The sequence below is a fragment of the Peromyscus leucopus genome, chromosome 23, assembly GCF_004664715.2.
Source record: "Peromyscus leucopus breed LL Stock chromosome 23, UCI_PerLeu_2.1, whole genome shotgun sequence".
In the NCBI taxonomy this organism is placed as follows: domain Eukaryota; kingdom Metazoa; phylum Chordata; class Mammalia; order Rodentia; family Cricetidae; genus Peromyscus; species Peromyscus leucopus.
Genome location: NC_051082.1, coordinates 41,199,694 through 41,213,281, shown reverse-complemented (window position 1 = coordinate 41,213,281; position 13,588 = coordinate 41,199,694). Strand labels below are relative to the sequence as shown.

At 53.4% G+C, this 13,588-nt stretch overlaps 2 protein-coding genes across 3 annotated transcripts in view; one reads left to right on the top strand and one right to left on the bottom strand.

Moving 5' to 3' along the window:
• C23H7orf50 (chromosome 23 C7orf50 homolog) overlaps positions 1-13,588 on the bottom strand; it is a 107,872-nt gene that overhangs the window by 61,477 nt on the left and 32,807 nt on the right. The window lies entirely within an intron of this gene.
• Positions 6,503-13,218, top strand: Gper1 (G protein-coupled estrogen receptor 1). Of its 2 annotated transcripts, XM_037198449.1 has the most exons (4): positions 6,503-7,150; positions 7,490-8,760; positions 9,077-9,284; positions 10,973-13,218. In XM_037198449.1, exon 4 carries the CDS (start codon positions 11,217-11,219, stop codon positions 12,342-12,344), a length of 1,128 nt encoding a protein of 375 aa, XP_037054344.1. In that variant the 5' UTR covers positions 6,503-7,150; positions 7,490-8,760; positions 9,077-9,284; positions 10,973-11,216; the 3' UTR covers positions 12,345-13,218. The 2 variants fall into 2 exon arrangements, with proteins under 2 accessions (XP_037054344.1, XP_028711833.1); XM_028856000.2 differs by lacking the exon at positions 6,503-7,150 and having other exon boundaries at positions 7,248-8,760.

Genomic DNA, 13,588 nt, shown 5'->3' with positions numbered 1-13,588 from the left:
CTTTCTTTTTTAAATAATGTGTGCACTGGTGTTTGCTTGCAGGTATGTCTGTGTGAGGGTGTCAGATTCCTTGGAACTGGAGTTACAGACAGTTGTGAGATGCCATGTGGTGCTGGGAATTGAACCTGGGTCCTCTGGAAGAACAGCCAGTGCTCTTAACCACTGAGCCATCTCTCCAGTCCCAGGCTCTCGTTTTAAGTCAGGCTGTAAATCAGAAAAGCCCACTTTAGCTGGAGTTGTGCTCACTTGGTGGCATGCTGCCTGGCATTGAAGAAGTGCTGTGTTCCATCCCCAGCACTGCGTGCACTTGGCATGGTGTTGTATACACACACACACACACATACACACACACACACACACACATACACACATACACACACATACACAACTTCGGGCAGGGTGTGATGGCACACCTCTATAATCCTAGCCTTCAGGTGGTTGAATCAGGAGGCTCAGATGTTCAAAGTCAGCTAGGTGTACATGAATGAGACCCACACAAAACAAGGAGCTCCGCTTTTTGTTTCTTGAGACAGGATCTCACTACACACAACCTAGGCTGGTCTTGACTCCTGATCCTCCTGCCTCGGCCTCCTGCATGCTGGGACTCCACGCCTGCATCACCGCACCTGGCTACTTACGTACTCTATAGCTACTCGACACTCTGCTCCTGGGTAGCTGTCGCCATAGCTTCCAGCTGCCAGAGAATTCCTGATATCTGCCTCACTGGGGCTAGAGAGATGGCTCAGCAGTCAAAAGTGCACCGTGTTCTTACAGAGGCCCCGAGTCAGCTCCCAGGAGCCACAGCAGGTGCCTCACGGGTGCCTGTCCTCCATCTCCAGGGGGATCCAGTGCTGTCGTCCACGGGCACCTGTACTCACATGCATGTACTCCCCCAACACATACATAATCTAAAGAATGCAAATAAGTCTTTAAAAAAAATCTGTCATCACAGCTGGAGCGTTGAGATTATCACCATAAGTGGAGGGTCACTGAAACAGCTGGTTTCCATCCAGCGACAACGGTGTCACACAGGGCTGTGCTGCCACACCGAGATCTGGCAGCGCTGTAGCTGCTGAGAGCTCCAGCATATCCAATGTTGGAAGCCTGGTCACCAGTGTGGTTCCCTCAGGGATCTTTAAGAGGGGAGCCCAGTGGCTTCTTTCTGGCTTCCTGTCTCAACATGTGATCTCTATGTCCAGAGTGCTCTCACCACCAGCTCCTCCCAGGATCCCATCAGCTCCTCCCACGATCCCATCAGCTCCTCCCACGATCCCATCCATTCCCATCACGATCCCATCAGCTCCCCGCAACCCCAATTTATCTGCTCCCACCAGGATTCCTTCAGCTCCCACCACGCCAGCCATAGTTCCATCTGCCCCTGCTAGGATTCCATCCACTACGATAAAGAACAGGAAGGGCTTCGCAGAGACTAAATTGGCAGGGCTCCCTCATCTTGGATTTCTAACCTCTGAAAATGAGCTACAAAAAAACCCCTTCTTCACAAAGTACCCAGCCTCAGCTGTGCTATCTATCACAGCAATGAAAAACTGACTAAACACCCGAATTCCAAGACATGTCTGTCCTCTGGCCGGGGAAGGTACTAACTAGCCCTCTGGCAGCTCTGGGATTGGCTCAGCACACAGCCAGCCATCGGCTGCCCCGGGCCAGCCTTGTACACCCTCACTCCACTCCCGTTCAATGTAGCCAGAGCTGAGCTGACTACCAAGCAGGTTCTGGGGTGCTCTCTCCATTGTGGTACCCTATTCTCCAAGTACCATATCCCAACAACAACGACTCGCTCACCCTTCCGGGAATCCAGTCTCTGTCCCTCCACTGATCCCCCCTGTCCTGCTAGGCTCAGAGCTCCTTCCTGTGCTGTGGACCAGAGGATGTCTCAGGAAAGAGGCTGGTGAGTGCAGGCCATCCCCCCAGCAGGACCAAATTCTGCACAGCGGGTCCTTCTGGTATCACGATAGTCATTCCCTGCATTTGGCCGTTTTTCAGTGGTTCATGGTCAGTTCCCTCACGTTCACACTCACGGCAGATGTGGAAGTTGCTAAGTTAATTTATAAATACCTGCCACGATGGATGCCCACAGCACGTGGCTCAGAAGAAGAGAGGTGGCAAAAAAACCTCCGTGTGCTCAGGCTACTGGGAGCAGTGGGTCCCAGGGCAGGAGCAGGGAGCAGGACAAGCTGCAGCTCTCAACTCCCTGAGCTCCTCAGCATTCCAGGCAGGGAGTGTATTTAGAAATCTGACCACAAAGCCTGAGCCTGCATCGATCGGTAGCTCTCAAATGGGATCCTGGTCTTTCAGCTGTAGTGTGCAGACCAGAAGACAACCTCGTGTCATTTCTCAGGAAGCAGCCACCTTCTTTTCTTTCTTTATTTTCTGCATAAGGGTGTTTTGCCTGCATGCGTGGCTGTGCAACACATGTGTGCAGTACTTCAGGAGGCCAGAAGAGGGCACTAGCTCCGCAGAACAGCAGATGGCTGTGTGAGGCCATGTGGGTGCTGGGAGTTGAACCTGGGTTCCCTGAAAGAGCAGCCAGTGCTCTTAACCGCTGATCCATTGCTCCAGCCCACTCCCCCTTTCCCCTTTGCCCCCTGGAATTAGCCTATTAGACTAGACTGGTTGCCCAGGGAGTCCCAGGGATCCACTGTCTGTGCCGCCTCAGCACTACAACTATAAGCCTTGACTTTAAAAAGTTCCAGGGGAAGCAACGCCTTCTTCTGGCTGCCTCAGGTACTGCACACATGTGATGCACAGTAGCCATGCATGAAGCAAAACACCCAGCCACACCTGATTTTTGTGCATGGGTTCTGGGGTTTTCCTTGCAAGTACTGACTGCACTCTCTCCCTGGACCTGGACCTTTGTACTTCAAAAGGGCAGTAAGCTGGGTGTGGTGGTGCATGTCTATGATCCCAGAACTCAGTAGGCTCAGCAAAAAGGATCGTGATTCCAAGACCAGCCCAGCCTGGGCTACATATGGAGACCTTGTCTTAAGTACAAATCAAATAACAGCAGCAAGAACAACAAAAATGGAGCTGAAGGGGGCAAAAATGAAAACCACTGAGATCTGATGCTTAGGGGAGGGGCTCCGGGGACTAGGGGAGGGCTCCGGGACTAGGGAGGGCTCCGGGGATTAGGGGAGGGGCTCCGGGACTAGGGAGGGGCTTGGGATTAGGGAGGGGCTCCGGGGATTAGGGGAAGGGCTCCAGGGATTAGGGGAGGGGCTTCAGTGCTGGAGCAGCAAGAGGCCAGAAGCTTTGCACCAGAATCCTGTGGGAAAGATCCCAAGCCAAAGTCGCTGCCCCCCCCTCCGCAGGTCCTAGACGGGGTTAGCGCACTGGATCTGGGTCTCTCTCTCTTGACCTGGCCACATACCCATTATGTCATAACCTCCTGATAATTCCTAAGAGCAAGGAAGGGTCTTTGTACATGAGAAGCCAAGAGGAAGACCTGGAACAAAGGGGACGCCTCAGAATGCAATTCTGGATGCTCTGATCCAGGGCAAGGGTGCAGGAAATCTCAGTGTTGCCAAGGTAACTTGGAACTAATCGTGGGTGGGGAGAGATCCCCGTGGAGGCCCAGCCTCCCTTGGCTAAGAAAGGGCTTGTGAGTTGTTAACAAGGACCTGTCTCTTCCACTCCTCCAGAGCCTCACTCACCTGTCACTCCCCGGTGTCAGGGGCCACCCTGATAGCACTCAGGGCCCCCTCCACCCCCATCTGCACTCGGAGCTGCGCACACTCACTTCTGGTTGCCAACACTCTCCAGGAATCAAAGGAAGCAACCAGAATGCTCCCAGCAACCATGGAAGGGGCCCAGCTGTCAACACTGCGAAGCTAAACGGCTCCCTACAGGCACATGGCTGTGTGTTCTGAGTGCTGGGGGGGGGGGGGGACAGGTAGCAGCTGCAGGACAGGGATATGACACTCTCTTGGGGCTGCAAATTCCTTCCCACATTGGAAGATAAACTCTGTGTGTGTGTGTGTGTGTGTGTGTGTGTGTGTGTGTGTGTGTGTGTGTTTTTCTGGGGAAACAGCCCCAGATCGATCTAGACGGCACCTGCAGTATGCACATAGGATGCCTGTCTGCAGGAGGTCTCCCGAATCTCACAGGACCAGGACCACAGCACCAAGATGCTCCTAGGGACCAGATGCCCTGTTCCCCAGGAACCTGAGTGAGGGCGCCTCCCTTGAGGTGTAAGTTTCCCAGCCACCATCTCACAAGAAAAGTGAAGGCTAGGGAGCTGGGGAGGCTGGGTCACAGCTCTGCACTGACCCTGACAAAACAGCCTTCGCAGGCCAGAGTGGGCAGATGGAGTGCTGCAAGACCGGCAGCATCAGTCTCCTGTGCTCAGCCAATGGCCCAGGAGAGCTGAGCCCTGACTGGCCCCTCACTGCTTGGGACCTAGACAAGTGCTTGGCTTCTACAGCTCTGGTTCTTCCTTTATAAGGAAGATGCCAGCCTCTCAACCTGCTTAAGTATTAACTGTCCTGAAGCACTTGTGCTGCAGAGTTAGAAGTCAGTGACATCTCCAGGCAGGGGCCGAAGTCCCTGCCTCCCGAGTCTGGACCACCAAGAGAAAATGCACAAATTGGGTCTGGGGAGATGTTGGTAAAGATGCATAGGAACCTGACTTTAGACTCCTAACATCTACATAGGGAGGTGGTGGTGTGCAGCTTTAATCAGGAGGCAGAGGCAAGGGGATCTCTGAGTTTGGTCTACAGAGAGTTCCAGGACAGCCAGGGCTACACAGAGAAACCCTGTCTCAAAACAACAATCACAACAAAAAGCTGTGTGCAGCATCACACACCTATAGTCCCAGTGATGGGAGTGGAGACTGGAGGATGCCTAGAGCTCACTGGCTGGCCAGCCTAGCTGAAGCAGCAAGTTCTCAGGTTCACTGAGAGATCCCATCTCAAAAAAGAAGGTGGACAATGACTGAAGGAGACAGTGGACATAGTCCACTCACACGCACGCACGCACGCACGCACATGCATAGACAAACACCTACACATGTACACAAAATGTACAAATGCTGCAGAATGGAAACACATGGGCATTTTCTCCAGGCTTTGTGCTATGTTTCCCGACGCACATGGCTTAACACTTCAGGGGCAAAGCAAATCATGCAAGCAATCCTACAAATGCTTTTGATTGGCAGGCCATCTCCCTAGTTGGGACGCAAGGAAGACCAGAAGAGCCGAGAGTATTAATGGTTGACTCAAATAAATGGCTATCTCACTTAGTCCTAACAGACTAAGAAGTAAGGTGGCCTCGGTGATGAAGGGAAGCTTCCTGCCTCACCCTGAAGAAAGCAGAAAGGCTTTCTTCATGGGTCATATGTGTCCTAGGATAGCTATGAATAGGCCAACACACTTGTAGAGAATTACAATGTCAAAGGGCCTTTGCAGAACTGTCTTATCTCATGCCCATGCTCCAGGTGACCACTGAGGAGTGAATGGGAAGGGAGCTGGGCAATGTGGCACACTGGCCATGCTCAGACTATGGGACCATGTCCCCTGAGGTATCTGACTGTCAGGTAAGAGGTGACCCTGGATCCATGAGGTGCTGGGGCTGTTCTGTGCTGTGCAAGAGGGCAGGAAGACCAAGAGAGAGAAATTTGGGGGAGACGTGGCCAGCACTGCTGGGACTAGGGATCCCTAGAGGCACTCTGGACCCTGACCCGGAACTTCAAACGATGAAGGGTTGTGCGCTGGGTAGCAGGGAAGCTCCTGTGGGGGGTTTCATTCTCCTGATGCCTGCTCCCCATATATGGTCCAGTACTGTCTGTACATTCAACAGGTGTGGGCCCTTTGCACCGGACTTCCTCTCAAGTCCCTCCTTTCCGCCTCGAGTCACACGTAAGGTGTGAATTCAGCAGCCCGAACCCTTCCTTGCCATGGTACACCCGCCAGAGTAGGTTCCTCAGACACAAAGCCACTATAAACAACCGTAGACGCCTGCGCAAAGCATAGCAAAACCAGACCCCCACAGACGAGCAACTCATGTGGGAACAAGCATGGCTGGTATGGGGGCAAAGACTCTGGCCCAGACTCGGCCACCAGCCCTGCTTTCTGCTGCAAATGCTCACCACTACAGACTCTGTCAAGAAACCAAGGCTAGCGGCAGTCCGCTCTGAAGGAGGCCTCCTCGAGACTCTGTCACAGATCACTATGGGGAGAGCGCGGAGGAAGCCCTCACCAGACAGACTCACCACTGTACTGCCAGAATCTTCTCCAAGGTCTCTCTCATCCCTTACCCACACTAAAATCTACAGCGGTCAGGAGGCAGAGATTCCTTCTGCCCGGGTCCTGTCGTGATGACACAGGCCCTGAGTGCTAGACGTAGGTGTGACTACCTGGTTCGTCGAAGGGGCTGGGCTCTGAGTACATAGTCTGTCGAAGGGAGCTGGGCTCTGAGTACTGTCTGGAAGGGGTGGTCTGAGTACTGTCTGGAAGTGGGCTGGGCTCTGAGTACCTGGTCTGTGGAAGGGGGCTGGGCTCTGAGTAGGGTGTCTCCCCACCATTTCAGCTGCCATCCTGCACCTGTGCCAGGGCCAGGGCACCCAGGGGACTCCCCAGGCACCCAGAAGGCGAGGAAGGCCCTCTAGCTGCTCCAGCACCATGGAACCTTGAGCAAGGGCTTGCAGGAGTGGGGAATTTTTAAGGGAGCGGCTATTTTTAAGTGGCACGCCTTGGCTATTTCAAGGCTTGGGTTTCTGTTTTATTTATTTAATTCAAAGGGAAGCTGTGTTTTCTCATGATCTGTTCCTTTCAAGATGGTGTCGCGGGCGTTTTTTAATGTTGACGTCATCTTGACTTGGTGAGCTGGTCAAAAGACACTGCAGGGCCAACGGGCTCTTACCACGCTGCTCAAACGAGAAAAGAGCCAACACGGTGGTCAGGACTTCTGCAGCTCACAAGGGCCCTGACGTAGTATTTTTCCATTAAAAAAAACCTTAACACAGAACTCTGCTTAAAGGTCTGTACATTTTTCAAAATACATGTCCCAAAGATGCTAAGGCAGGATCCTACAGAAAACCACCAAGCATGTTCGCAGCAGGATGCTATGCAGACAGACACAGGGCAGCAGCAGGCCAGCGTTCCCGAGAGACGCCCACGCAGCTGTCTGCGTGCAGGTAACTGATTTTTTTTTTAAATATTTTATGTGTAGGACTGTTTCACCTGCATGTGTATCTGTGTACCACCTGTGTGCCTGCTTCCCAGAGGGAGCTGGATCCCCTAGAACTGGAGTTAGAGATGATGGTGAGCCACCGTATGGGTGCTAGGAATTGGACCCGTGTCCTCTTCAGGAGCAGTCAATGTTAACTGCTGAGCCATCTCCCTAGACCAGTACCTGCTTCTTCCTGTTACTCAGCCTCCCTTTTGGGGGGCAGCGTGTGCTGGTTTCATCTGTCCTCAGCCAGCAGAAACATGCTAAAAACACACATGCCCATTCTATGTGCTCAACCTCACAGCTTCCCAACAATCAAGAAGATACCAGGACAAAAACATGGGGGCTGCACTGAGGAGGGAGAGGCGGAACCCTGGGTCTCTGGCGAGCTAACCTAGCCGACTGGTGAGTCCCAGGCCAATGAGAGACCCTGCCTCAAAAACCAAGGCGGACAGAACCTGAGGAATCCTAACTGAGGTTCTCCAGCCTCCACATGCACACACATGCATATGTACATACATGAACATGCACACACACTCAGATACAAAGAAAGTACAAGTGAGATCAATTCACTCTAAATTATTGTGAATACCAGATAACTTGACTGAACAGCTCAGGTCAGGGCCACCTAAGTAAGGTCTGATCATGAAGTGAAGCTCCCTCTTCCATGCTTATCTCCACCTCAGGGCTACCATGCCAAGATCACCCCTATACTCTGGCTGAAACCCCAACAACCAGAAGGAGGGATGCTTCTGGAATGGCAATGAGTCACAGGCCCACTCGGCCCCCAGGGCCTGGGTCCCCTCAACTTGGGCTGTACAAGGAAGGCCTAAAACTGGAAACAGAGAAAAGAGGTGGTTCACTGACCCCTGGGCAGAGGGACATTAGACCCAGCTAACATTAGAGCAGAAACCCACCTGGACTCCTAATTTCTCATCAGAATACTTGCTACCTGTGGGCTGCATTTCCTGCTGCAAGCATCCCCAAGAAAATCATACCTTACATTTGCTGTGTTCCTGGCGCCCTACTAAAGGTAACTTAGAAAACCCAGGGATCAGTCTTAGAAGCCAGCACCACTCCAAGTAAGCAAGGGTATCATCACTTGCTTCCACAAATGAGTAGAGGTTTCATACCTAAAAGGTAAACAATATTATAATCCCTCCACACTTCAAATGACTGTGTCCGTGGGTGAACAGCAGCAGTCACCCTGGAAACTTCCATAAAATGTGTGTCCAGCAGGACTGTTTACACTGCCTACATACGGGAGAAAAAAAAAAACAACCAAAAAACAGCCAGCAAAAAAATGGTTAATGCTGGCCTTAAAAAGGAGGCTGGCCAGAGCCCAGTGAGTGTGCTTGGGAAGTCTATAAAGGAGGCGCTGTGCCAAGGGGGCCAGACGCTGCGGGACAGCCACAGGCATCGTGAGCCCGCTCCCTTCCAGACAGGTCTTTCTTTCCTCTCCTGCTGTACCCCTGCTGGGCACCATCCCCGAGGTGCTGCAAGTGCAGAGCCAATCCCCTGTGGGCAAGCTCCGGGTACCCCTCCAGCAGACGGTCCGGTGACACGGTGGCACAGGTAAGATTTGGGCTCGTGCCCCAGGTTCCAGGTCTGCGTCTGGCTGGGCACTTCTGGTCGTGCTGTGCTGGGAATGGTGGGGCAGGCATGCACCCCTCAGCCTCCAGGGACAGCATGCTAGGTGTGTCCGAGGCAGGGGCTCTGCCCAAGTGCAGGCAACAGCGTGTCCATCTAGAGCGCCACATTCGTGTCCCGGCTACGCCCTGTAATACCACGTTGCTGCCGCTCTTTGCCTGCCAAGGGAACCCCGGGGGCTTGGCAGTTCAGGGACGGGGGGTCTTGTAAGCCTGGCAAAAACCTGGCCTTGTTTCCCCAGATCTGGACACACAAGAGAAAAATCAAAAGGACACCAGTGCTGATCTTTAGGCCAACAGAGCAGCAGTTTGGATCAAGGACAGAACCGAGGGTGTTGTCTCTCTCACACTCCACCAGAATGGTTGATCAGCTCTAGGGCTCTGCCCCCCTTAAGCTGCTGGAGTTGTGGCCGAACCTCTGAATTTCCACATTCACATGTTGCACTCTAGGTGAGTACTTTCAAATTTTGAACTTTCGTTCATTTGTTTTGAGGCAGCGTCTCACTATGCAGCCCTAACTGGCCTGAAACTCACTACATAGACCAGGCTGGCCTCAAACTTACAGAGATCCACCTGCCTCTGATTCCTTTGTGCTGGATTTAAGTACGCCCCACCAGGCCCAGCTGTCTCGTTAAATCTGAGAAGAAATAAAGGGAATCCTTCCATACTGTAGTTGAACTCAGAAAAGTGGCTTCCGTGGCTCAGATGGGCACTACCTGGGAAAGACGGTTGCCACCCACACCCACACTTCCAGGACAGAATGTGGCCACGACAGTGAGCTGCCCCTCCTTTTTTCTCTTATTTTACTGAAGCATATTTTGGGAGAGAAAAGCCAATAAACCTCTGGCTTGCCCTTGCTTCACCTCAAAACCAAATGCAACCCCCTCAAGAAAGGCAACGGAGATGCGTTTTCAGGAGCCAACCCGTTCACTCTGTCATCCTGCCCGGGGTGCCACTGACTGAGTGAGGAAGCCAGGACAGCAGCCGCCCGGGGCGGTGTGGCCACTGAGTAACATCTCCGGCTTCTACCCACTAGGCACCCAGGGTCTCCAGACACTGCCAGTGCTGCTGAGAACTGCCCGGGTCACACCACAGAAAACCCTGGGGCACAGAGTCATACAAGCTAGGAAACATTCCCAGCCACATCCCCACAAATGGACTCAGCTTCCAGGATATGGCATCTAAAATGTTATATTTCACAGTAATTGGTGAAAAGGACAAAATGTTCTCCTTCCTTCGCTCCTTTCTTCCGTATGCCTTGAGAGGGGGGTCTCGGGCTATACTATCCAGAATAGTCTCAAACTCCTGGGCTCAAGGGAACCTTCTACCTCAACCTCTGGAGCAGCTGGGAAGATGAGGAGTCACTCTCAACCATTTAGTGAACATGAGAACAGCCTGGACTACATGAGACCCTGCCTCCAAAACAAGCAATGTGTGTATGTGTGCGTGTGTGTGCGTGTGTGTGCATGTGTTGTGTGTGTGTGTGTGTGTGTGTGTGTGTGTGTGTGTGTGTGATGCTGAAGATGGACCCTCATGTGTGCCAGGTAAATGCTTTACCACTGAGCTACCCCCCAGCCCTCAAATGACAGTTTTTCTTCTTTACTCTCTCTCATTCTGTATTGGGGGCAGGTGTTGATTCCTGGTACCCACACTCATTACTGCCACTAGGAAAAGAGGGAAGCTTTCTTACCACTTTACTAAGAGAAAAGTCAGCTCCCGTTGTGCCGGCTTCTTGGACTACCTTTGAGAAAGAGTGGGTTTTTCCCTTCCCATGTCACATTTCTTTCCAACAGCTGCTGAAGTTAATGAGACTTCCTGTCTCGACAAACAGTAGTTTTCCTCAAATTCCCACACGACACATTCACGTTATTTCATGAGCCAGCAATCTGACGGGTCCCACTGCATCTCCCATGACTCACAGACTGTCGCCAGCTCAAACCACCAACTGTGGACACCCTTAGGGGACAGAAAGGGACACTTCCACATCCATCTCTTCTGTTCCAGCTCAAGGGCACCCATCTCTCCAAGATGGCGAAAGCCAGAGTCCAGGCAGGCTCTTAGCGCTCACGCACTACCCCTGGCTCCCTCAGGATCCCCAGGATTCCAGATGCTTAATCTTGGCCTGTCTGCCTCCACAGGTGCCCAGAGAGTGAGCAGGCGGCAGGCAGCAGGTGTGGCTGCCCAGCACACGCCCAGACATCAGACACCCTGTCTGCCCTTCTGGTTTGCTGAGACTAACAGGCTCCCGGGACGATTTTTCCTGCTTTACAAATGCCTGGCTCACTTCCAAGAGAATCACCTTTCTTTGTGAAGATGGAGCAGTCGCTTAAAACAGACTTCTGTGACCCTTTCAGCAAGTCCTGAAAGCTGCCGAGGGAAGCCATGGATGCGACTACTCCAGCCCACACTCTTGGCATGGAGATCTACCTAGGCCCCATGTGGCCGGCCCCTTCCAACAGCACCTCCCTGACCCTCAACTTGTCCCTCCCGCTGCAGGAAGACACCCCGGGGAACCTCACTGGGGACCTCTCCGAGCACCAGCAGTACGTGATCGCCCTCTTTCTCTCCTGCCTCTACACCATCTTCCTCTTTCCCATCGGCTTCGTGGGCAACATCCTGATCCTGGTGGTGAACATCAGCTTCCGGGAGAAGATGACCATCCCCGACCTGTACTTCATCAACCTGGCGGCTGCCGACCTCATCCTGGTGGCCGACTCGCTCATCGAGGTGTTCAACCTGGACGAGCAGTACTACGACATCGCGGTGCTCTGCACCTTCATGTCCCTCTTCCTGCAGATCAACATGTACAGCAGCGTCTTCTTCCTCACCTGGATGAGCTTCGACAGGTACCTGGCGCTGGCCAAGGCCATGCGCTGCAGCCTCTTCCGCACCAAGCACCACGCTCGGCTCAGCTGCGGCCTCATCTGGATGGCCTCGGTGTCTGCCACGCTGGTGCCCTTCACGGCCGTGCACCTGCGGCACACTGAAGAGGCCTGCTTCTGCTTTGCCGACGTCAGAGAGGTGCAGTGGCTGGAGGTCACGCTGGGCTTCATTGTGCCCTTCGCCATCATTGGCCTCTGCTACTCCCTCATCGTGCGGGCCCTTGTCCGGGCCCACAGGCACCGTGGCCTGCGCCCACGCCGGCAGAAAGCCCTGAGGATGATCTTCGCCGTGGTCCTCGTCTTCTTCATCTGCTGGCTGCCGGAGAACGTGTTCATCAGCGTCCACCTCCTGCAATGGACACAAGCAGGGGACACGCCCTGCAAGCAGTCTTTCCGCCATGCTTACCCCTTGACGGGCCACATCGTCAACCTTGCAGCCTTCTCCAACAGCTGCCTGAATCCCCTCATCTACAGCTTCCTTGGAGAGACCTTCAGGGACAAGCTCAGGCTGTACGTGGAGCAGAAGACCAGCCTGCCCGCTCTGAACCGCTTCTGCCACGCCACGCTCAAGGCAGTCATCCCCGACAGCACAGAGCAGTCCGATGTCAAGTTTAGCAGTGCTGTGTGAGAGGGACCTCCCAGAGGGAGGAGGACAGGGCTGTAGGGGGCAGGTTGGTGTTCAGGGCAGCACACACCCAGCACAGGTGGTGGGTGAACTGAGCCAGGCCATATTCTCAAAGCCCAGTGGCTTGGGGAACACCACACTGCTGGGTCATCTCTGGGGCTGCTGGGATCTTTGCTGACTATCCAGCTCACGGATGCGGCAATCCAGATTCAAGGGTCCAGGGCAGCAGGTCAGGTGACATTGACCGCTGTACTCAAAGGGCACCATACAACCTGCAGCTTGGTTTTCTCTCCATACCCTATGTCCCCAGAAGATGATTCTGCTGTTGACAAGTGACCGTCAAAAGGATAGGCCACCCTATGGAGCATCATAGTTACATTTCTGCTACATGAATGCTACCTGGGTGGAGGAGTCTAGAGACAGAATGTATGTACCAGATCCAAACGGGCTACGTTTCCTTTACTTGTGATGTCTAAATGACCATGCACACACCGTCCATGGCAGCAAAAGCTAAGGACACTGGAGCCTTCTTCCTGCCTTCCAGAGGCTGCAGGGTCACCCTGGCTACCACTCATAACTCCTGAGTGACCACTGTGTCTGAGCTGAGAAAGGCCTGCCTGCTCTGAGATGCCCACCTCTCACAACGCTTGTTTACAAAGGTGTGTGCTCTTATGTGAAGGTAAAGGAGGCTGTGGGTGCTAGCTACTGTGCAGGTCAGTGGGATGCCACCATGAGACCTGTGGCTCAAGGCCTTGCTTCTACGAAACAACACTGGGAACAGTGAGGTGTGAACGGCTCTCATTAAAATGTAAAAGGCAAGAAGAGAACCAAGGGTTGGTGTATTCATTCAGTGTCTGAATAAAGTGTAGGCATATGGCGATTCTTCTTTGCTCTGTGGTTCTTGGAATGGAGGGGGAGGGCACAGGTGAGGACGGGACGATGAGAAACTCCCCAGTACACCGCGTCCTTGCCAAGGTAACTATGCCCACAGCTCTACACACCTGTGTGCTACTCTGAGGACCCCCACTCCCCGCCATGCCCCGAAGGCACTCTGGCACGGTATGGACCACGTGCTGTGTGGCAGCAAGTAGGTCTTTCTTGTTACTTAGGTTGACAGCCACACTTTGCCCCATTTAGGGTCTTCACAGGACGGCCATCTATCCCCTAGGAGACTCTGGACGGGGAGACGTGCCCAGGGCTGGGAGTCACGGAGCATGCCTACGGCCAGTAGGGAGGAGCCCTGGTCA